This window comes from Adiantum capillus-veneris, chromosome 6 (genome assembly GCF_014529385.1).
Source record: "Adiantum capillus-veneris isolate H3 chromosome 6, ASM1452938v2, whole genome shotgun sequence".
NCBI lineage: Eukaryota > Viridiplantae > Streptophyta > Polypodiopsida > Polypodiales > Pteridaceae > Adiantum > Adiantum capillus-veneris.
In genome coordinates, this window is record NC_140936.1 from 63,688,806 (window position 1) to 63,713,568 (window position 24,763).

A 24,763-nucleotide genomic window follows, 5' to 3' on the forward strand; every position below is an offset into this window, starting at 1 on the left:
TAAAATTCTTTCTCGCTCATGGGAAAACTCTGAGGTGCGATAAAAAACCATGAAAACAAACACACACATGCACACACGCACGTATGCGGGAACAATCCACCAAGACCTCAAAGGCCAACGAGTCTTGAACCCCCTCCCTCAAAAAAAAAAAACATGTCTCTTCACCCAAAACACTAATAGAAAGTATAACAATTTATCGAATATGAGCGCGTGCCTGCGCGTGCGTGTATAAGAGGGAGACCTGTAGTTGACAACTCAGCAGAAATGGGGGAAGAAGAGGGGCCAAAAAAGAAGCCATGGTGGGCGATCGACAAGGAGGCTTGGAGACAGCATTTCCATTTAATCTTTGATATGGCCAGCGTTGCTAAAGGGAGAGACAAACCTCTGAAGCCCTGGTCCGACGCAGATGTTGAAGAATTCATTCACTCCGATCCAGTTTATGGACCCCAGGTTAGCTTTTTCTTCTTTGTTACACTTATTCTCCAAGGTTGCTCTCGATTTTCAATACATCGTCGGGAAAGGCATACATGTTACTGGTATTATACGCTCTATCTAGCATTTTTTGCTGGCGGTACCAGTCGTACTTACCAAATTGTATATTTGTTTTGGCAAACCTGTTCACTGGTTTTGGAAAAGTTTTCTGCTCTGTTTGATTGGAACTTTTGACTTGCACTAGGATTATTATCACCTTCCAGTAAGTATTACATACAGCTACCCAAGTTTTGTGATGCTGTGGTGATACTACAAGCGACATAGTTAAAGCTGATGAGCTTTCAACTGTGTAGGATGATGCCGAAAGATTATTGGTTTGTTGAAGAGTGGTAACCTTTAAGAAACGTTTTCACTTGTTTAAAAGTGCATGCCATGTATTCTGCTATTGGTTCTTGGTTCATGGAGATGCAAAGGCTACCTCTAAGCAAAGCTGCGATTTTGAGTAATTAGACATTCTCATCCCTTGAATGGGGAGAGTCATTGGGAATTGTGGGCTTTAGCCTATGCCTTGGTGTGTATCATCCCTAGTCTACTGAAGCGCCAATGTGGCAAAAACCATGTGATAGCCGTGAAAAAGGTGCCTTCGGTGTATACCTACCCATGTGGGGCATTTCTAGAGGGTATGGACTCACTTAGAGATAGTTAAGAGGCTCCTAAAATGCCTTGAAAGTTCACCCACAAGTTTGCAAGTTGATTTGGCTGATTTGGGAGCCTTGTATGATGTCATCCATGATGCCAGAGAAGAAGCCTAGCCTAGCTCTATATAATGAGCCCTTTTGTAGTTGCTAGTCATTTTCAAGTAATCTATTCATCAATTTTGTGTCTACACTCTACTCTAATTTACTTTGTGAAATTAGCATTGTGATTAGCATGTTATTAACATGAATGCTTCTCTCTCTTATCCTCCCTAATCCCATCAATTGGTATCAAAGCATGCACGAGATTAGCATCTCCTAATCTCGTAGATCCTACGCATTCCTCCATATTCACAAGGCATCTCACTCTTTGCCATTGTGATTCAAATTAACCTCTTTTGCATCACAATTAGGCTGCATTTTCATTCATTCTCACTAATTACTCATTGTAATGAGATATGTACACTCGTGTGTGCCACTAATCACACTATGGTGCTAATTAATGGAAGGGGTTTCATAAATTTTTTTGTTTGCTTTGGATTGATCGAATGCATGAGCTTTTAGCCCTTTGCAATAGCTCTCGGATGAGCTCTTAATTACTAAATTCCAAGCTAATTAGCCTCTTCATCTCTTGGTAAAGATAGATGCGTGCGCGTGCGCTTATACTGCATAACCGAATTCATATTTGTGCTTTTTGTGGAGCCCTCACACAACCAAAGTGGAAGGGCCATGTAGTTAACTCACTAAAGGTAGAAGTTGTTGGACCATAGGACGTGGGGTCAAATTGCAAAGGCTATTTTGGGTATACCCGGTGAAAAAGTCTAAGCACTTCAAATGAACTGAAAGAGATGCTCGACACAAGACGGGGAGTGGTGGAGTTCCATCCCAAGAGAGCACTGATCCCAAAGCTTGGTGCTCCTTTCGGTATCTCTTCATATTACTTGAACTTGGTACAATGCCGGTACTCACACTCTGCACCTTCATCCGGAAGAGTGCCAAAGACTGAGCCCTCTACACATATCTAAAGGCCCTTGGGCTATGAAAAGCAGTTTACATGGAAAGCTTCAAACTAAGAAGCACTTGGCCTCCAAAAAGCAGTTCAACGTTGATCATGGAAATCTGTACAATTGCCACGTCAGCATGCAGCAACGTAAAACGTGGAAATCCATACATACTGCCACGTAGCATTGTTAGCGCAAATCGCGAGCGTCTGTACAACTACCACGTCATCATCTTTTGAGCGAGAGATCACTGAGAGTGCGCGCCCGTGTGGTCCTGCTTTTTTGTAATGCCTTTAGGTCACTTAGGCCCCATCAGATGGGGTCCCATAAGTTGGTGGGAACTCTTCTTTAAAAATAGGCCACTCAGCAAGACTTTGCAAGTTGGTAAAACTTCTTCTGCTTCTTCACTTGGGGTTTAGGTTCCTCGGTCGGGATATGAAGGTTGGCTCCGTTCTTCAGTGACTTGACACGTCAGCAATTTGTGACAACTTTGGTCTTTCTATTAGCAAAGTGCCCGCAAGGAGTATTCAAAGGAGGATCAAGCAAGCTCAAAAGCACTATTGTGAAGAGTGTCTTCACCCCAATGAAGAGGTGCTTCACATTAAAAAGGAAATTCTCTTTGTCTCTGTCACAAAGTGATGACGTGGCGGATAGCAGAAACCCTAATTTCTGCCAGAAACCCTAATTTCCGGAAATCGCGGAGGCTAAAATTTATTTATTTATTATTTTTTTTATTTTTTTGGAAAATGATGAGCGACGCAAATTTCGCTTTTTCTCTACTTAAATGAGAAAGAGAGAGAGAATGCTTTTGCTTTCATGTTTTGACTCTCTGAGAGAGAGAGAGCAATTGCTTTTGATTTGAAGCTTTTGGGGCTTTGCTTTTGGGCATCCCTTGTAACCTTTAAATTAGTGGTGAGGGCCTCACTTCTCAGGGCATCTGGACGCAGAGTCTGAGAGTGAAACCCTAACCGCTCTCTTGTACTTTGATGATTGATTAATATAAAAAGAAATACCGAAAGGGCGCCAGTCTTTGGGGCCAATATCTCTAGGCACGGAACTCCGCCGGGCCAGTGCAAATCTATTGTGATCTGTGAATTGTTTGGAAGTGGTTATTTGGTGCTGTCGCGGTTGATTCTTGACTTGGAGTGTCCAAGTCTGTTACAGTGGTATCAGAGCACGGCCGATTTCTCTTCTACGGGAAATCCGATCCCCGAATTTTTTTTCCGCGGCACCTATGGCTTCAGGCAATGATTAGTCGACTCCCTCTGCATCTGGAGATGCGGGCTGGGATCACAACGAAGATTCAGACAGAGAGTATGGCCCGCCTCGGCCTACTCAGGCGGAGCAAAGAGAGATGGAGCGTCGTCAATTGATTGGCGATGCAACAAAGATGATGCTCAATTTTGCCAAGGACCCGAAGATGGCAAAATATATGAACCAGACCTCTTTGAAAGAGGTACAGATGGAGTGGCAGAGAACCACAACACCACTCCCGAAACCCGCTCTCAAGAAACCTTCTGCCTCCAAGAAAATATACGGAGCAGGAACTGGAGAACGTGGTTGATGCACGGATTGCTCAGCTTTTCGACGTGCAAAAGAAAGACAAAAAGCACGGCAAAAAGCAGAAGAAAGGCACTGACTGCCCGGGATATTTGGGTCGTCGGTTGACATTTGACAAGGCAAAGAAACGGAAGAAGCGTGTTCGATTTGAAGGAGTACCCAGTTCTTCTTCTTCTTCTTCTGACAGTTCTTCTAGCTCTTCGGATTAGAGCGAAGAAGACAGAAAAAGCAAAAAGCGAAGCAAGACACAAATCTTCGGAAAGGGCAAGAAAAAGGCAAAGAAGGCTACATCTCGCCCAGAGACTGACAGTTCTACTGAGGACTCGTCTACAGACAGCTCAGATTCCGATGACGGAAAGTTTTATGCGAACAAGAAGAATTTTTTTACAAAGCCAACTAGTATGACTTTCTTGAAGATAAAAGCAAGAAAGTCCGAGAGTTTAAGGAAGGTGGCCACTCGATCAAGTTTGATACTTTTCAGGATACTCAAATGCTTCGAAGGCTTTGTCTTTTATACAGCAGTTTGACATCGCTTTCGCGGGAGGACGCTATTCAGAGCACTCCAAGATTCGGAGAGCTGCCTCTTACTTTAAGGGGAATGCTCGTACTTGGTGGTCCACGCTTCTATTAAGCAAGACTGTGCCAGTTACATGGCTGAAATTCAAGAGGCTTTTTATTTCTTCTTGGTTGACTCAAGAGTTTGAGCGAGATATACGAGCTTCTTGGAACCATCTCCGGATGACCAAGAGCGATACAGTGAATTCTTATTGTGAAAGATTTTGGAGCTCTTTTCTACCGGCCTCTTCATTCAAGATCATCTCGTTCAGAGAACAGATTGAGCGGTTTACCTTGGGTCTACCTACAGAGATCCGAAATCACTGCTTGGAACAGAAGTCAGCTTCTGTTCAGGAGTTGATGAGTCATGCGAAGCGGGGCTTTGCCATTCACTCTGGCAGTCTGACCTACCCCACAGATGAGGCCATGACACAACGAGCCGAACAGACTTCTGGGAATGAAAGTAGAATGAAAAAGAGCAACCCAGAGAAAAAAAAGGATGCACGACCCAAGCTTACTCCTAAGGAGAGAGCTTGCTTCATCAGAGAGGGGAAGTGCTTTGGATGCGGGGAACATGGATATATTTCCGCAAAGTGCCCTGATAAGGCACAGAAAGAACAGAATGATAAAGACGACGACAGGTCTGAGAGTTCGAGAGCAGCTGAGGAATGTGGCAGAAAAGGCAGATAGAAAAGCAGAACTGGTACCACATGGCGTGGGACCTGCACCGAATCTAATGAATGAAAGTACAAACTTTGCCGCTTTCGGGGCAAAGTGAAGGATCAGGAAGCTCTTTTGAAGGAGCCAAGGCCAACTTCTTTTCACTTAGAATTGGCGGCTCGATTTGGAACTACGCCCGACAGACTGACGCCACAGGCGGAGGTAGTTCGACTGGCACCTGGATGGGATGTTGCCATTACACTGAGCATTGACAAACTTTGTTTGCAATGACAGGGGTGTTCAGGGCACGCGAGTGACGTTCTACTCGGGATCCCTTGGTACCACAAGAACTACGCCGTGGTTGACTACCGGGCCGAGAAAGCGACCTTGATAAATGAAGGGCTTAGAGATTGTACTTGATGAACTTCAGTTTTCTTACTCATTCTTTTGGGAGAACTGAACGATGGATAAAGGTTGAATATGTTTTGACCTGAAGAAAAGAACGCCAATATTTTTTTCTCCACGCTCATGCCGATTGCTTTTGAGAGGGCCTGAAGATCATACCATTGATCTGATATCTGGAAGCACGCCACCGAATCGGCCACCTTATCGTGTGAGCCGAGTACAGAATGAAAAGATTATGAACTCAGTGAAAGACCTCTTGGAAAAGGGTCTTGTCCAGCCTAGTACTTCACTGTATTGCTCTCCAGTGTTGTTGGTTTTGAAGAAAGACGGATCTTGGAGAATGTGCATCGATTATAGCACTCTCAACGAAATCACCATCAAGAATAGATTTCCGATTCCTAGGATCGATGATATACTCGACAGGTTACAGGGATCCTCGTGCTCTAGCAGGACTGACTTGAAGTGGATATCATCAGATCAGGATAGCGCCAGGAGATGTCTACAAGACAGCTTTTCGGACGACTTTTGGGTTATTTGAGTTTTTGGTGATGCCTTTTGGCTTAACCAATGCTCCTGCGACATTTAACCGGATGATGGACAGGATTTTTCGAGAGTACAGGCTGTTTGTTGGCACTTTCTTTGACGACATCATTGTTTTCTCCAAGAATGAGGCAGAACACAGAGATCATCTGCTTCAAGTCTTTCAGGCATTACGAGATCACACATTAGTGATCAATGCTAAGAAAAGTGAATTTTTCCTACCAGAGATACACTTTTTGGGACACATTGTGTCAGCAGCACAGCAGGAGTGCAAATGGACCCGGCCAAGATAGAGACTATCTGTGATTGGCACGATTTGAGGAATGTCCATGAAGTTAGAAGCTTCTTGGGATTGTGTTCGTACTACAGGCGGTTCATACGAAAGTTTGCAGAGGTTGCTTCCCCTTTGCATACCTTGACACAAAAAGGAGTACCTTTTTCGTGGGGACCCACAGAGGTGACTGCCTTTCGGACATTGAAAGAGAAATTCACTACAGGACCAGATTTGACTTTGCCGGACTTGCAGAAGTCATTTGAAGTATTTTGTGATGCTTGTGGTCGTAGTCTGGGTGCGGTCTTGATGCAAGAAGGCCATGTCATAGCTTACGAGAGCCGTTTGTTCTCTAGGCCGGAGATGACAGCACAGATCTATGGGAAAGAGCTTTTGGCGGTTATCCACGCTCTTACTCAGTGGCGGCATTACCTACTCGGAGCAGATTTTACTGTCTTTACAGACCATCAGAGTTTGCGCTACTTCTTGTCACAGAAGCAGCTTTCGGAAAAGCAGATGCGGTGGGTGAACATCTTGTCACAGACCCACTTCCAGATTGTCCATGTGCAGGGACAGAAGAATGTGGTGGCAGATGCTTTGTCTCGAAAACCGTTGGTTCTGGCTATTTCCGCGATACATCATAGGAGCTTCGAGGATATGGTCGATCAGTGTGCCACAGATACAGATTTTGCAGATATTTTCACACGGATACGGGATGGGGAGACAGTAGCTGGATACTCCTTTCGGGAAGGCTACTTGATGAAAAAGACTATGTTGTGCGTTACACAGCCGTTGAGGGAAAAGGTTATGACTGATTGCCACTGTCCACCTTTTACGGGTCACCGCAGCATTGCTACCACCATGAAAGGGGTAGAGAGAGATTTCTTTTGGCGGAGACTGAAGAAGGATGTGGAAGAGTTTGTGCACAGTTGCTTGGTATGTCAGAAGGTCAAGTTTGACAGGCATAAGGCACAGGGATTGTTACAGCCTTTACCCATACCCACCCGCCCCTGGGAAAATATTGAAATGGATTTCATTTTTTTTGATCTCCTGAGAATACAGAATCATCTCATGATGATTTTCCGATTACATGGCACGCCTGAGACGATTGTCTCCGACAGAGACCCCAGATTTATGAGTTTGTTTTGGAAGGCAATTTGGGAGAACATTGGCACGCGGTTGCAGTTCTCGTCATCGTTCCACTTGCAGACTGACGGGCAATCTGAGAATGCCAATTCAGTGATTTTAGATTTATTGAAGTCTTGTATCTCGCATCAGAAGACTCAATGGGAAAAGAACTTACCTTTGGTGGAATTTGCCTACAATAACACGATACACTCTTCGACGGGGAAGACGCCATGTGAGATTGTTGAAACTGCTGCGAAGGTTCCATCCTTCCTGAGCACGAAAGATTAGAAATTTGAAGCGGATGAATATTCGCGAGACTTGGATACGGCTTTTGCCAAGGTTCGCGAGACTTTGCAGAAGTCTCAAGAACGACAGAAAAAGGCAGCGGATCGCCATCGTCGCGACTGGAAACTGAAGGAGGATGATTGGGTGCTCTTACTTTTGAGAAGGCATGCCTAAGAAAGAAAAAGGGAAAGGAGAGGCTTTTTCCAAAGCTTAGTATGTGATACTACGGACCTTTCCAGATTACCGACAAGATAAATAAATGATGTCTCCTTCCGATTGAAACTGCCAGATACTTGGAGGATTCACAATGCATTGCATGTGAGTCTCTTGAAACCTGTTAAGGGTGATGTGCTTGATGATGTGGAGCCTGATGAGCAACCCAAAGTGGAAGAAAACGAGGAGATCCTTGTTCCTGAACAGATTTTGGCACATAATGATACGAAGAAAGGTAAAGTCCGAAGGCGGTTCTTGGTTAAGTTCAAGAACTTTCCTGCATTTGATGCGAAGTGGATGGAGGAGGAGGACCTAGCAGATACTCCTCGGATTGTGAAACTTTACCTCGATGTTTTGGTTTAGGATAGTCTACTCCAAACGGAACCGAGAATTCAGCTTGGCCGGAGATCTGGTGCAGTGGGATGCACAAGAGGGGAGTCACTCCACTCCTTTGTCAACAGATGCCTCGATTTTGATACTAAAGTCACTGATGTCTCTTTGAGCTTCAGGGATACTGAGAGCTGCCAGTATTCTGCTGGATGACTTTATGAAATGGAATTCCTGATTATGATACTGATTTGTTCTTGACTTCTTGTGAGTGCAGGAATTGATAGCCGAAATGACTGCAGCATTTTGGTCTGATTGATCTCGAATAGACATGGTTGCAATAGGGGTTAGTCAATCGGACATCGATGAGGTCCCGATTGGACCTAGATGTGATTGCTAGCTACATTGCCGATAAATCATGGTCTAAGATCCGAATGAATGTTGAATGTCATGTGATGTCCTGTGATGTCTGGTGATGTCCTGTGATGTCGTGTGATGTGACTGTCGATTTTGTACATGTGCTAGATGTGTGTTCCTAGTACGTAGGTACTAACAGTCAGTGTCTGCTAAGACGGTTTATGGCTTTTGTCGGTTTTGCAGGCGTAATCGCGGTCGATTACAATGCTTTCAAGAGGGGGGTATGTCACAAAATGATGACGTGGCGGACAGCAGAAACCCTAAAATTCTTGCAAACCCTAATTTTTGCCAGAAACCCTTATTTCCGGAAATCGCGGAGGTTGAAATTTATTTATTTTTTTGGAAAATGATGAGCGACGCAAATTTCGCTTTTTCTCTACTTAAATGAGAAAGAGAGAGAGAATGCTTTTGCTTTCATGTTTTTACTCTCTGTGAGAGAGAGAGAGCAATTGCTTTTGATTTGAAGCTTTTGGGGCTCTGCTTTTGGGCATCCCTTGTAACCTTTAAATTAGTGGTGAGGGCCTCACTTCTCAGGGCATCTGGACGCAGAGTCTGAGAGTGAAACCCTAACCGCTCTCTTGTACTTTGATGATTGATTAATATAAAAAGAAATACCGAAAGGGGCGCCAGTCTTTGGGGCCAATATCTCTAGGCACGGAACTCCGCCGAGCCAGTGCAAATCTATTGTGATTTGTGAATTGTTTGGAAGTGGTTATTTGGTGCTGTCGCGGTTGATTCTTGACTTGGAGTGTCCAAGTCTGTTACAGTCTCTCTCTTCCCCACTTTGTTAAAAGGAATCGCATCCCAGCATAGAAAAATGTATGTAAAATTTCTCACTCATAACAAAGAAGAAGAATGCCATTTTTTGTAATTGTATGCCTTTTTATCTATCGCATGGAATATGTGCAATTGGATGGAGTTCAGACATTGGTTTTGGGATAAAAACCAAATGCTAAGACCTCATTAAAGCACAATGGGAAAGCAAAGGGAAAAATTCACTTCAAGGGGAGGAGCATTGACATTAGTAGCCGCACTAGATCATTTTGTATTGCATTGTTTTTTCAATAAAGCTCAAGCTAGGGCAACGACCATGGCAGCAACAACACCGAGATGATGCGGGTAGCAGAGTCGGAAGACGAAGATAAAGTAGAAGGGAGGACAACCATTGGTAACTGCAGAGTTGAAGTTTTCCTCAAGGGGAGGTTTTGTCATCTAATGTAATCTTGTGTGGAGTGTCATCCTATGTGGATATTGGGTTGTATCTTCAGTCTGTTAGGTGAATCTAAACCCCAAGGGTTGTTGGGAATTGTGGGTTTTAGCCTATGCCTTGGTGCGTATCACTCCTAGTCTATTGGATCGCCAATGTGGAAAAAACCATGTAATAGCCTTGGAAAAGGTGCCTTGGGTGTATACCTACCCATGTGAGGCATCTATAGAGGGTGTGGACTCACCTAGAGATAGTTAAGAGGCTCTCAAAGTGCCTTGAAATGTCACCACGAGTTTCAAGCTGATTTGGCTGATTTGGGAGCCTTGCATGATATCATCCATGAGGCGAGAGAAGAAGCCTAGACTTGCTCTATATAATGAGTCCTTTTGTCGTCATTCAAGTAATCTAGTTATCAATTTTGTGTCTACACGCTACTCCAATTTACTTTGTGCAATTAGCATTATCATTAGCATGTTATTAACATGAATGCTTGTAAGGTGCAGCGGAAGTGTTTATGGATTTAGCGCAGATCTAGTGCTCCGCACAAAGACAAGGGACACTTTTCTTCACTTGAAAGACTGAACTGAACTGAAAGAAAGAGAGAGACAAGAGAGAGAAAAGAGATGTCAAGTCTCAACCCTCAAGGGCCCCCTTGCTCTATTGCCAGAGAAAGTACTTTTTTTATTCTTGCACAATGCTGGTACAATGATTGGACGCTGAGATGCTAATGCTAATGGGTATTGATGTTGTGGTACTTGATAACGACGATGATGATGACGACGATGGTGTCGACACTGACGACGATGACAAGGCTGAAATCTGAAAACGGTAGGTACTTCTGCTAGAGATTTGCAATCTGCGGCGGTACTACGGCGAGGATCTGCAACCGCCAATGCATGTAGAGGTGCAATGCAAAAACGCTAGCTGATCTGGGCTGAATTTGCAAAGCGTTGGCTGCTTTGGGCTGAAACCAAAAACGCTAGGCTGATTCTGCTACTGATGGTTGATGCGGCGAGGATCTACAACCGAGAGGGGTGCGGTACGGCCAGGTTCCGGGCTGATCTGAAAACGCTAATGTCTGTGGGCTGAAAACGCTGGTTCTTGCTCTGAGAAAACGCTAGAGATCCTAAGGTGTTGCTGGTCGGGTGCCTGTCTCCTTGTGTCCCTGCTTCTTCTGCTATTGAGTTCCCAATGGGTTTTTTTTTATAGTTCCTTTAGCCATTTGCCCTACCTACATTCCAACAAAGGTAAATGAAGTCACTTATTAATAAATGACCTATAAGAGGTGGTTCACGCGGTAAAATGCATGCATGATGAAATGTTGTCTTGTGCAAGAGAGGGTATGCAACTATGACCGGCCTGGACATGCACGTCTTGCTAGAGGCTCACAAAGGTGCCAGGCTCAGTCCTAAGCTAATGACTTATGCTAGACTGTAGCAGAATATTGTGAGAGTGCGCGTGTGCGGCAGCGTGAGAGAGGAGAGAGAGACAGTAGACACAAATGCCAGAGATGGTGAAGAGGAGGCGATCAGCCCCCCATGATACCATGAGCAGAAGACCCTAAGTACAATCAGTATGATGGCCCCCTAGCCCTATAAATAGGTGCCCAAGGGGAGGTAGGGCAAGGCCTGATAAAAATCCCCACGACCCAACAGAAAAATGATATATAGAAATATATGTGGGCGCCCGGAGAAAGTCAGCGGACGGCCCCAAACTCGAGCGGCCGGTCCAGGTGAAACCTAGGCTATGGGTGGCCAGCCCGGAGACATACTAGCCGTACAAGTATGCCCTAGACCTGTGAAGCAACAGAGTGGTGTAAGTCTAACAAATATATCCACGTAGCGCAAGTGACATTTGTTAGACTTACACCACGCTGCTGCTTCACAGGTCTAGGGCATACTTGTACGACTAGTATGTCTCCGGACTGGCCACCCATAGTCTAGGTTGTACCTAGTTCGGCCGCCCGAGTTTGGGGCCGACCGCCCACTTTTGTCCGGGCGCCCACATATATATTTCCATATATCATTTTTCTGTTCGGTCGTGGGGATTTTTATCAGGCCTTGCCCTACCTCCCCTTGGGCACCTATTTATGGGGCTAGGGGGATACCCCACTTCCATATCTCATCACACAGAGATCATACTGATTGTACTGAGGGTCTTTTGCTCATGGTAGTCATGGGGGACTGATCGCCCCCTCTTCACCATCTCTGGCGTTTGTGTCCACTCTCTCTCTCTCTCTCTCTCTCACGCTTCCGCACACGCACGCTCACATGGTATCAGAGCCAAGGACATGGTATCAGCAGCTTCAGGCTCTCCATGGGACCAACGCTTCATCACCTGCAAAGGTTCCTCCCAAGGGATCACAACAATCAGCGTTTTTGGAAGGCATCAACGTTTCTGCAAATCTGTCTGTAAGAGGGGGTGGCGATAACATTTGGACAGCTTCCATCACGAAGGAATGCTTTGCCACCTGCGTTTTTGCAAGAAACATCAGATCTGCTGATTTCCATGCTAGCTCTACCATTTCTGGACATCTTTGTCGTGGAAAACCCCTCCAGATCCATTTGTGTTTTTGACCTTCATCTGCGTTTTTGGGTTTTCAGGCCATTTTCGGCGGTTTTATTGGTCACTTTGTGTCGTTGACACCTTCCACAAGTTGATGGGCACCTAGGGTACCCATCCAGCCTTTGTTTTTTCAGCAAACAGAAGAAGTGGGCTGCAAATTGACCTGTGTTTTTGCATTAGGAGGGCAGCGCTCAGCTTCTGGATCCCAGATCTTGCCACCACCCACCCGGCTTTGCATCTGTTGCATTGCTGGTGAGTATCCTCTCCGTCTTCATCATATTTCAGCCATTACGCCTTGCTGTTTTCTCTGTTTTCAGCCCATCTGGGGCAGTGACAGTGATTCACCACCCTTCCCATACTCCTCTGCACCGCTCCGGACCATGCCGGGTGTCACAAAACGGGAGCGTACACGAGCACTTAGAAAAATCTGAAAATTATAATTCTTTGAAAACATGAGAGAAGGGAGAAGATCGACACAGTATTGGGGGCCAGAAGATGGGTTGGTCCCCCCCCCCCCGTAAAGAGTATTCTTTTATTCAGGGAGAATTCTTATACAAGCACGAGAACCTGAGGAATCCCCTCCGTTCTGTAATCTTAGACCCGAAGGTCGTGCTTTCCCGTAAAGGGCTTGGGCACAAGGCCGTTCCTTCCCGTAAGGGACTTAGGCGCGAAGCCGTGCTTTCCTGTAAGGGACTTAGGCGTGAAGCCGTACTTTCCCGTAAGGGACTTAGGCGTGAAGCCGTACTTCCCGAAAAGGGCCTTCCCGTAAGATGGGAGATTCTTGCAAAACAAACCACACAAAGCAACAATTCTCAAAGCGCATCAACACCTTATACCTGTCGCTTCTTGCTTGGAGAATCGACCTTTGTACTCAGTCGTCACACGAATACTTGCAGTTTCCGTCGCCAGACTCTACTCCAAAACCCTAGTGCTGGTGCTTTTCTGCTGCTTCCGGCTGTTGCAAACTGAAACACTGGCTACCCTTTTATAGGGTCTGACACCCGGCAGGAATAGGGGTCCAAAAGCAGAGCTTGGCGCTCCTAGAGAGAGGAGAGATAAAATCGCGTTTTCTAGAGAGAGGAGAGAGAGAGATCACAAATCAGCCCCCTGCCTTGGTTTTAGCGCTGGTTTTCTTTATAAGAGCCCTGCTTGCTTTATTTTATTAATAAAGGGGCCGGTCACTTAAAAGTGACCGGTCACTTTATTTTACGGTCACTTTATAAAATAAAGTGTGAACTTGTTCAAACTTTAAAAACTCACTCAGTTAGTGAAAACAATGCTACACGGACACATTCCAGGCGTCCCCGGGTGCAGGACATGACACAGATGCAATGCAGAGACAGACTCCTCGCAGGAAAACATCTGTCCTCCCGCGACTGTTCCTGCTTTTCATAAAAAGCGTCATTGAACCCATCTTTATTCTTGTGCTTGCGTTCTTACGCGTATTTTCTTACTCAGTTCGGATTTCCTCCTTAGCCTATGGAATGCCCCCTTTTTGATGCACCCGTCACCCATCATGTGACGCATCAGGGGCACCCGTAACCCGGCCCTTTCCACCGAACTTACGGAAACTCCTTCGCGATGTTTACCGTCACCCATCAAATGACACATCAGAGTTGTCCGTTCCTGATGGCATTTCCTGTAGCTACAATCTTTTAACAGTTCTTAGTGTACACATTAAAATATCCTAATTTCATAAAAAGAAATTAATCATTAAAAATAAGAAATAGTCCAATTAGCAACACCGGGAGCGTACGAGCAAGCTGAAAATTGTTGGAGAGCAGCGTTTTCATCAACTCGTAGTTGCGTTTTTGGGTGGACAGTAGACACATGGCTTGTTTTTTTACAAAGGATGAAGCTACCTCCTGCTAGGACACCATCTGATGGTAGTCCATGCGGCCTCTCAGTGACTGCTGCAGTACACAATATCTTCGACATCGGCTTGATCATCTACGGGCGTACGATCCTTGGGAGATCCATTCATTCCAATCATCATTTCGGTGGTTGCACACTCCAGAGGGGGTGGTGACTTGTGGTTTGCTATGGATACACCTATGCACTCATCAGAGGAGGTGATATGGCCATGCTCATGGCATATGGGATTCCGACATTCCCAGCGAAGACACCACCGTCTTGGTGGACATACACTTACCATTGGACCTCGACACGTCAAATCACTTGCTTACACAGGAGCATCTATATGGAACTTAGAGAGAGGATCTTGGATCATTGCTTGGATCTACAGACTGGAGTGGGATTTCAGTGCTTTGGACTCTCTTGGAGAGTTTAGCCGCGAGATGCGGGAGATCAGGCATCATCCCGCGACTACATCCGGAGTCACCCGGAGCTTGGCTTGGATGGTAGTGCAATTGCTCTTCTACACTCCTGATCATTTGGATTGCTACCTTTAGAGTTGCTTACACTCACCCTCGGTAACCTCACAACAGACTCACTCCTAGCTCATTTACATTGGGGTTTGGTGGCGGCGTTGACGTGGATTCTGTTTTGGTTGACACCAGAGGATTGGAGGCAGGAGATACAGGCAAGACGGCGCAGACAGATTGGTCTGGCCTTTCCTCTTCTCAGAGGCCCTTCACTGCGCAGACTGTTGAGTCTAGCTTTCCCCTCATCTTGGATTACCTTACCTACTGACAGGACACCATCCGGTGGTGGTCCATGCAGTCTCGGTGACTGCTGTAGCTTACGGTAGCTTCTACAGTGCAGACTGTTTAGTCTGGCTTTCCTTGATTCGGAGGACGTTTACAGTGCAGATTGCTATATTTGGCCTTCCTAGAGTTTTACACAGCTTAGCCACCTAGCCATACTGGGTTGCAGGTTCATGCATTGACAGGCTTTCAGTCATTCTCGTGACGGTTCTTGGGTTTCTCCATTTTCTCCGGACGGTTTGACTACAGACACCACAGATCCTATTGGATAGGACACTTGCAGGTCTATTGGCCTTCTTTTACGACAAGGAGTTGTTTTCACACTCAGTTTGAGACCTTCACGCAGTATCTTCACCCTGTATCGACAGAGTAAAACAGTTTGCTACACTGCTCGTGACGACACTTTACTATAGAGATTTCTTGGCGGTCATGACACCCTTGACTGCCGCTACACTTGCGGAGTTTGCCGGAGTATTGTCCTTTAGTGGACATCGCAGCAGAGACATCCCATTCGTACTCCTGGGTCAGCCAAGAGGAAATAAAGAGCCGTTTGATTTGACTGGAGCTTCTTTCCCAGAAGAAGAGTGGACCACCATGTTCTCCTGTTTGGACAAGCAGCGAAGTTGAGATCACATATTGTCAAGTTTGGTTCTTTGCTCTTCGTAGGTTTGTAGTAGTATTCATTTTTCGATTTCGTATTTAGCTTACCTTAGGACTTAAGAATGTGTTCCGTTAGAAGTTGTGTGAAGTTTGATTTTTAGGATTAAGTTTTTAAGATGTATGTCTTATCCTTTTTTGCTTAAAGTTGAGTACTTGTTTTAAGCCAAGTAAGTTGCATCAACTTATTTTACACATACCTTTTCTAAAACATTTTTAAGTTAATAATGTTTTGTTTTATCTAGTTTTGTTTTGTAGCAAACAAAGTGATTTAGTTTGTTTTGTTTGTTTGTTTTTGTTTTTCTTTTCTTTTCTTGGTCCCTTGCTTTTATAGTTTTATGAGTGCTTTATTCCCTCTTATAATTCGTGAGTTCAGACTATTTTGAACTTATGAAGGTATATAAGGATGCGTTCTTACATATAGAGCTATGTGAAGAGATGCGCTCAATGTCAGGTCAATAAGGCAGAGAGCCTTAGGAAAGCTGGCTTGCTACATCCGTTGGAAATCCCAGATGCCAAATGGCAAAGTATTTCCATGGACTTCATCGTTGGTTTGCCAAATACTAGTCGGGGCAATGACGCCATTTGGGTTGTGTTCGATAGACTTACAAAAACGGTGAATTTATACCAACGAAGTCGACAATAAAAAGCCATGAGTTGGCGGTTTTATTTATCGATAAGCTTTACAAGCTGTATGGTCTGCCAGAGGATATCGTCAGTGATCGAGATGCTAAGTTCACTGGCCGATTTTGGCGAGATGTGTTTGCTCATCTTCAGACGAAGTTGAGCAGGTCGTCTTCTGACCATCCTGAGTCCGACGGACAAACTGAGAGGATGAATCAGACGTTAGAGGACATGTTGAGAGCTTATGTCTCTCACAGGCAGTCTGATTGGGAAAGTTATCTTCCACAATTAGAGTTTGCTTATATTAGTAGCAAGCATTCTGCTATTGGATTTAGCCTGTTTATGCTGATGTATGGATTTGAGCCTAAATCCCCAATTGCTATTGGCTTAGAGAAAGTCAAGGAACGCCAAGCTCGTGATTTCTTGTATGACATGCAAGAAATGCTCAAACTAGCTAAGGATAGTTTAAGAATGGCTTGAGATCGAGTGACTACTTATGCTAATCAAAATAGATCTCCCATGACTCTAGAGGTAGGACAATGGGTCTATCTGAAGATACCCAAAGATTCCAAAACTATGCGAACGGGAAAGCATTATAAGCTTTCAACTAGATATTGTGGTCCATTCTTGGTCACAAAGAAAATTGGCCAAGTTGCCTATAAACTGGCTCTTCCTTCGGATGTTAGTGTACATTGAGTGTTTCATGTCAGCCGCCTTAAAGTAAAAAATCGGGCGAAGCCGACGTCGTTGTGCCTATCGAGGAAGATGTAGATATGCAAACTGAGTATATTCCTCGAGAAGCAGAGGCAGTTTTAGATCATCGTACCCATCATTCGCGCCAAAAGGCATATGACGAGTACTTAATTAAATGGAAGGGTCAATCTGAAAGATTCGCCACTTGGGAATCAGTTAGAGCTTTGAAAGCTCAATATCCCCACTTCATTGATGAGGACATCAATGGTTCTTAAGGGGGGAAGTATATTATGTCCCGCTCATAGGAGTGGGGATCTAGCCTAGACGCCGTCGGGATGGGCGTCCAGTGTCCGGGCGGACGTAGTGTGAACCCGGCCATTACTATAAAAGGGAGGCCAAGGTCTCATTTACAGTTATCGACCCCCACTGGCAAAGTGCCAGTGGTTAGCCCACGAGGCTAGGAGTGCGCGAGGTCACCTCGAGGAGGTGAGGCCGGGTGGTATGGGACGCTCGGTCTTATAGGTGCACGCTTACGTCGTCGGACATTGGTTCAAGCACGGAAGCTGCCGGATGGTGGCTATGGTCGGGTGGTTCGTCCGACGCGTGTTTGTAGGCGGTCCGTGTAGCCGAGAGATCCACTCCCTGTGTTTGTTTCAGCCGGTTTAATTGGTGGTTCGAGGGCTTTCTGCCATTGAGTATACCCTTCAGCCATGGACTGTTGAGGCAAATTTTGCAAACTGGGGATCTTTAGCAAATTGAAGCATCTGCTTTGTGCACTCGTCAACCTGTTGTTGACGTTGCATCTCCAAAAGTTAATACTGTGTAGGCCGAGGTGGCTTGTACTCATCTCTATTAAGGCGTTTAAATCTTTTGCATTGTCTCCTCCTGTCTCAACAGTTGCAGAAGAGGTCGAATGATTCTTTTTGGATTACATAAGTGTCGCGAGAAAAGGGATCAGATTTCATGGTAGAAGAGAAATCGACCGTGCTGTGATACCACTGTAACAAACTTGGACACCCCAAGTCAAGATTCTACCGCGACACAACAGAGATTTACTTCAAAACGCTTCACAAAATAAGAGAGAGTCCACACGTCCTGGTGTAGTTTCGTGCCAAGAGATGTTGGCCCCAAAGATTGGCGCCCCTTTCGATATTTCTTTTTATATTAATCTTTGAGCAAAGTACAACCGGCCTGCGGGTGCTCGCTCTCAGACTCTACGTCTAGATGTTCAGCAGAGTGAGCCCCTTGGGTTCAATTTATAAGTTACAAGGGTTGCTAAAAGCAGAGCCCTAAAAGCATTAAACTTTAAAAGAAAGGAGCTCTAAAAGCAAGCGCTGCCAAAAGCAGCAGCGAAAATCGTGGATTTTTGTACAGTTTTGCCATATCAGCAGCCAACGCGTTTTACGGCAGTCCGTACAACTAGCACTTTTTCCGGGATTCCATACGCTCTGCCACGTTAGCCAGTCAGCGTGCATTGCGGAGATCCGTACTTTCAGCCACTTGGATGTGTGTGTGTTCGAGCACTGCCACGTCATCAATTTGTGACATCTTCCACGAACATTTGGTTGACCTCTTCCATTTGTAGGTAAGGGAACTCTATCAATACCAAAAGCATGAACTTTCTTTGGATAATGATTCCTATAATGTCTATAGTCGTGGCATTCAAAACATTGCACGTTTGGAAATTCCGTGGTTGTAGTTGCAGCTACTATAGGTTGATTTTGGTAAGTGAAGTTGGCCGGCCTATTGTTCTAACCATTCGGTCTAGCTCTCTTTGCCATATAGTTTCGTCTTCCTTGGTTGGTCTTCTGAATTTCTGTGGCTAAAGGCTTTGCTCTTAGCAGAGCATCTTGTAAAGCTGTTGGTTGAAGGGCTTCAAGACGACTGTTTAATGGTTCAATGAGCCCTTGACAAAATCGTGCTATTTGTTGTTCAAGGGACATCTTGGGAGCATATCTTCGGTAATAAACTTTGAGTAATACTTTTCAATTGTTAAAGATAGTTGGCGAAGAGAAAAAAATTGATTCATTTGATAGCTTTATGAGCTGGTGGAAGATAGCATCCTGTAACTGCAGTTTTGATATTTTCCCAAGATTGAGAAGACCCCAAAACACCCAAATCCTTGGAATGTTGCTTCCACCAGATCTTTGCATCTTTGGTGAGACGGAATATTGCAAGCATTGTTTGATTTTAAGGTCGAGTCCCTACAGCTTCAAAATAATCTTCCATTGCCTCAATCCAAACTTCGGCATTGTGTTCTATATTAGCCCCTTCGTCCTTGAAGTTGGGAGGTTGAGCTTGCTTAAGGAGAAGCTTTTTCTCTTGAACGGCAGTGTACCAAGCAGTAGATGATACCTTTGCAATAATACACTTATCGGTATTTTAGCTTAAGACTCATTACAATATTAAGTAATTTAACAACTCAAAACAAAAGCTTGAGACTCATTTATTTCACTTAACTCAAGGTGTCACAACTTTATTTATTCAAGATATATACAAAAGTCGATCTTTCTGAGAAGCTAGACAAGCTTCTCTCTGATCTATCATGATATATACTAGGGTTAGCTTTGCTAAAAGCTAGATAATTCTTAGAGCCGGATTCCCGGGATTATAGTGGTACAATCGATAGGTGTTTGTAGTTAAGTTTTTATAATCTATTATTTCACTTTGAGTAGTAGCTCTTGTACAAATCCTTGAGAGGATCGTTAAATACAAAGCTCTTATTTTGGGAGAAAATATCAGGGACAGAAATGGGTTTGATCTTGTAACTAGAAATCACTTTGACCACTTGATTGAAGACCCATTCATTTAAAGTCATCTCAACGCGATTTTCAGACATAACAACGTAGTGATCCCTAGTAGTACCAAGGAAGTAGTAAAGCTTGATAACTCTCAACTCTTCTTCCCATCGAAGCTTCTTTAAATTGGAAGAAAGACTTCCGAGGTTCCTTACATTGATGTAGAAGATGCGACCTTTACAATCCCAAGCAAGATCCCATCTCTTTTGGATTCTTGTTGTTGGAGGAGAGAAAGCCTTCATTAGAATCTCCATTATGTTACAACGAAAAGTAAAATTTGAAGAGCGACAAGCCTCCAAATACATTATTTCAAAGGTTTTGAACTTGCGATATTCAGTGTCGGTATCTTCCTGGAACATTGATGCTAGTAAGTTCTTGAACTTGAGCTTCCAATTTTCATTTTTAGTTTTTTCTTTCAAATGTAGTTTAGGAAACTGGAAATTCAAATATTGTATGAATATTTAAAGAAAAAAAAATAAAAATAAAAATTGGAAGCTCAGGTTCGAGAACTTACTAGCATCCATGTTCCAAAAAGATGCTGACACTGAATATCGCAAGTTCAAGACCTTTGAAATAATATATTTGGAGGCTTGTCGCTCTTCAAATTTTACTTTTCGTTGCAACATGATGAAGATTTTGATGAAAGCTTTCTCTTCTCCATGAACAAGAATCCAAAGGGGATGGGATCTTGCTTGGGATTGTGAAGGTGGCATCTTCTACATTAATGTAAAGAAGCTCGGATGTCTTTCTTCTAATTTAAAAAAGCTTCGATAGAGAGAAGAACTGCGAGCTATCTAGCTTTACTACTTCCTTCGTACTACTAAGGATCACTACGTTGTTATCTTTGAAGATGGCGTTGAGATGATTTTAAATGAATGGGTCTTCAATCAAGTGGTCAAAGTGATCCTTAGTTACAGGATCAAACCCATTTCTGTCCCTGATAATTCCCCCCAAAATAAGAGCTTTGTATTTTACGATCCTCTCAAGGATGTGTAGAAGAGCTACAACCAAAATGAAATAGTGGATTGTAAAAACTTTAGCTACAAACATCTATCGATTGTACCACTATGTTCTCGGGAATCCGGCTCTAAGAATTATCAAGCTTTTAGCAAAGCTAACCTTTGTATATATCATGATGGATCAGAGAGAGGCTTGTCTAGCTTCTCAGAAAGACCAACTTTTGTATATATCATGATGGATCAGAGAGAGGCTTGTCTAGCTTCTCAGAAAGACCAACTTTTGTATATAGCTTGAATAAATAAGTTGTGACACCTTAAGTTAAGTGAAATAAATGAGTCAAGTTTTTGTCTTGAGTTGTTGAAGTTAAATTACTTAATATTGTAATGAGTCTTAAGCTAGAATACCGATAAGTGTATTATTGCAAAGGTACCATCTACTGCCTTGTACACTGCCATTTAGGAGAAAAAGCTTCTCCTTTAGCAAGCCCAACCTCCCAACTTCAAGGCGAAGGGGCTAATGTAGAACGTGATGCTGAGGTTTGGATTGAGGCAATATGGAAGATTATTTTGAAGCTGCAGGGACTCGACGTGAAAATCAAACAATGCTTGCAATATTCCGTCTCACCGGAGATGCAAAGATCTGGTGGAAGCAGCATTGCAAGGATTTGGATGTTTTGGGGTCTTCTCAATCTTGGAAAGATATCAAAACTGCAGTAACGGGACGCTATCTTCCACCAGCTCATAAAGCTATCAAATTGAATGAATTTTTTTCTCTTCGCCAGCTATCTTTAGCAGTTGAGGAGTATTACTCAAAGTTTGTTACACTAAGAAGATATGCCTGCAAGATGTCCCTTGAACAACAAATAGCACAGTTTTGTCAAGGGCTCATTGAACCGTTAAACAGTCGTTTTGAAGCCCTTCGATCAACATCTTTACAAGATGCTCTGCTAAGAGCGAAGCCTTTAGCCGCAAAAATTCAAAAGACCAACCAAGGAAGACGAAACTATATGGCAAAGAGAGCTAGACCGAATGGTTGGAACAATAGGCCGGCCAACTTCACTTACCACAGAGAGAGAGAGATCGGCCATGGTTGGTTGTCATCGTTTTCTTTTGGTTTTGTTGTTTTGCGGCTCGGTGTCCCTTTTTTGGACTGTAGTAAGCTTCTTACTTCACAATAAGATGAGTGGTTTACATGGTTCTTTTGAAGATTGTTTCATGTACACTGCCATGGTTGAAGTTTATTTTAGTAACACGTGTTCCTTTGAAAGTTGTTGCATGTGCAAATCAACAGTATTGGTACAATGCCACGGTTGGAGTTCATTTTAGTTTTTTTTTGGCTGGTTTGTTGTTGAGGATTTCTTACAAAAACAAAGTGAAACAAGAAGCAAGTTAACAATATTGTCTGAATAGAAGAAGCTCATCATAGTTTATCACGTGGAAGAGTGGAAGAACTGACTCTGAAATCTTAATTTCTTCAGTTAAAGCTTGTTAGAGAAGCAGCAAAGATATCAGCGGGAGGAGCTGTTGTTGGAGGGCTAACTACAACAGCTGTGGTGGCAAGATATTCAAGGGCTCCACATGGTAAATTTCTTTGTTTGGGATAGAGCTTCCAATAAAAACTAAATTTTTTGAAGTTGTGTACTTCAAAAAGCTGCTGCATTTTAGAGAAGAAGAGAGCACTTGTACAAAACTCCTTTTGAATTTCTAGCTGCAAGGTGGTGGCATGCATCAGGCTTCATACATACCCTTTCAAAAAAAAAAATCACTTTCACTCTGTCAGTAACTCTACTAGCTCAGATATTCCTGATCATATCAATTACATACAGTTAAATCTGTGCCTGCGATAAGGGATACTTTTGAGTTTCTTGTGTAAGACATGTATGCATTGTAGGTTCCAATAATTAAGCAGAAGGTAATATATATACACACAGGAGAGCACAATATGACGGGGAGCTATATGCTGTGTTGGGGAAGGATGTGTGTATGTACATACACATTAGATGAATCCAGGATTAGCCTAGATTCACCTTTAAAGGACAGTGCAGTGTATAGACTCATGGTAGTCATCCACAAGGCAATATAACCATCAGCTCCGTCATGCTTAGTATTGACTAAATACTGTGACATTGCCACTAACATCGTTAGTGCCCAATTGTAGAACTATGGATGCTAAGCAGATAAATGATATCCTTCATAAAATAAGGAGATAATATCCTTTATAGATGGATCATTCTCAATTACCATGATTTCTAGGTTGGCATATTATATTTTTAATAATTTAAGCCATTTGAACTGTGATTTGAGTCCCTGGAACACCAACAGGCAAGGCAAAAAGTTACCTGTTTCTGCTTGTCAAAGTTTTTCTGCTGCATTTTGTTTGGTCGTCTCTTGTAAACTTTCTCAGATCTCATTCTACGTCATCAGGATTACTACTTTCACTTGTGGCGGGTGCGATTGTTGGATGGAGCGTAGCAGAAGAGGGTGCCAGGCTCGCTTACGGTCTACATAAGATTGATTGCATGGATACGAATTTGAGGTTTCTCGATTGGTGGAAGCACAAGACCGAAGGTTGAAGTAGAGCGGCTGTGGAAAAGTTGTCCAAAGAACTCGAATTTAGGTTAAGAATTCAATAAACCTCTTGGGTGTATGCTTTACATTCATCACAGGCTGGTATAGAAGTGTAGCAAAGTCAGTAGATCACAAGGCGGGTGGTAATATGAACAATTTTTATTTGAGGAATTACAGATGTGTGCAATCTTTATCTTCGCCAATCGTACATAATGCCATCGTTCATGCATGGCAAATGTCTCTATGCTTTTGACGTCAGTTATATGGTATTGAAGATGCTTGTGCTGGTGCCGCTTTCTATGACTTGTCCGTGGGTGATTCATGAGCAAATTACGATGAAAGGCTGTCAAGTGATTCTGCATATGTAGGACACGTCATCTTGGCGTTGCACATTTCGTACTCTGTGTTTAGTCACTTGTAAATTACAGATTTTTCTGCACTCTTATTTTTGTCTTTCAAATTCTCTCTCTCTCTCTCTCTCTCTCTCTCTCTCTCTCTCTCTCTAATTTGTCACTCTCCTAATTCCACGACCACTCCATTTCTTCTTGCTTAATACTCTAAGATGTAAAGATTTTGCATGAGGTATGGCCTCTCTCTCTCTCTCTCTCACACACACACACACACACACACACACACACACACACAGGCCTAGTAGCTGGGCTTGATATTGGTAATGGGGATGATTGGCCCTAATGCTTAACACCAGCCGGGTGCTGAAACGTTCTCCTGATGACTATGGGCTTCGCTGCTTCTTTAGCACCAAGACTCATTGCCCGTGGCTCCCAAGGACACGTACTGGCGGTTGGGTCCTACTCTGAGTCCTCTTCTGCAGAGTGGGTTATCGTACTCTATGCCCCCCCCCCCCCCCCCCCCCCCCCCCCCCCCATTCTCTCTCTCTCTCTCTCTCTCTCTCTCTCTCTCACCCACCTTGCTGCCTTCCCTTGAAACACTGATGGGCTCATGTCTCAATAGCAATGTATGTATGAGCGGGTATGTAGGTCCTTTGGTCTATACTCTGCTACATACATTGAATGTTATTTATGCACCGTGCAGAAAATAGTATATCCACATGGCTCTGCTAATGGCTTTTTGTGAACATTTTAAATATAGTTGATTTTCCTTCTCAACTATGCTTGTAGATTGCGGCGCTGATCTGCAGGATCTCATGTTAAATTTTTGGCCTACTCTGCATGCTTGGCTTGGATATTTAGCTTACAGCTGGAGGGTGGCTTGCTTCATTTCCATCTATATAAACAGATGAGGGAACTTTCTTCCCTCATTTAGCCTTGACTTGTTTCTGATATCGATAAAAGGAAGGAGAGAGAGAGAGAGAGAGAGAGAGAGAGAGAGAGAGGGAGAGGATAAGGGCGCATTGTTGAAATCGGTGGCTGCGTGCTTTCGTCTAATCTCTTCTTCATAGGTTCCGTTCTGATTCTAATGATGGTTTATTTTGTGGTTTCATATGCATAAGGCGTTGAACTTGGTTGCGGTCTAATGTTTGGGGACTTCATAAATTTACCATCTCTCTCTCTCTCTC

The 24,763-nt window shown here is 43.8% G+C and overlaps 1 protein-coding gene across 1 annotated transcript; it reads left to right on the forward strand.

Moving 5' to 3' along the window:
* Positions 1–224: 224 nt before the first annotated feature.
* SDH6 (succinate dehydrogenase subunit) lies at positions 225–23,524 on the forward strand. Its single transcript, XM_086514351.1, has 3 exons — positions 225–450; positions 22,137–22,239; positions 23,083–23,524. Exons 1-3 carry the CDS (start codon positions 265–267, stop codon positions 23,229–23,231), a joined length of 438 nt encoding a protein of 145 aa, XP_086370477.1. The 5' UTR covers positions 225–264; the 3' UTR covers positions 23,232–23,524.
* The last annotated feature ends 1,239 nt before the right edge of the window (positions 23,525–24,763 follow it).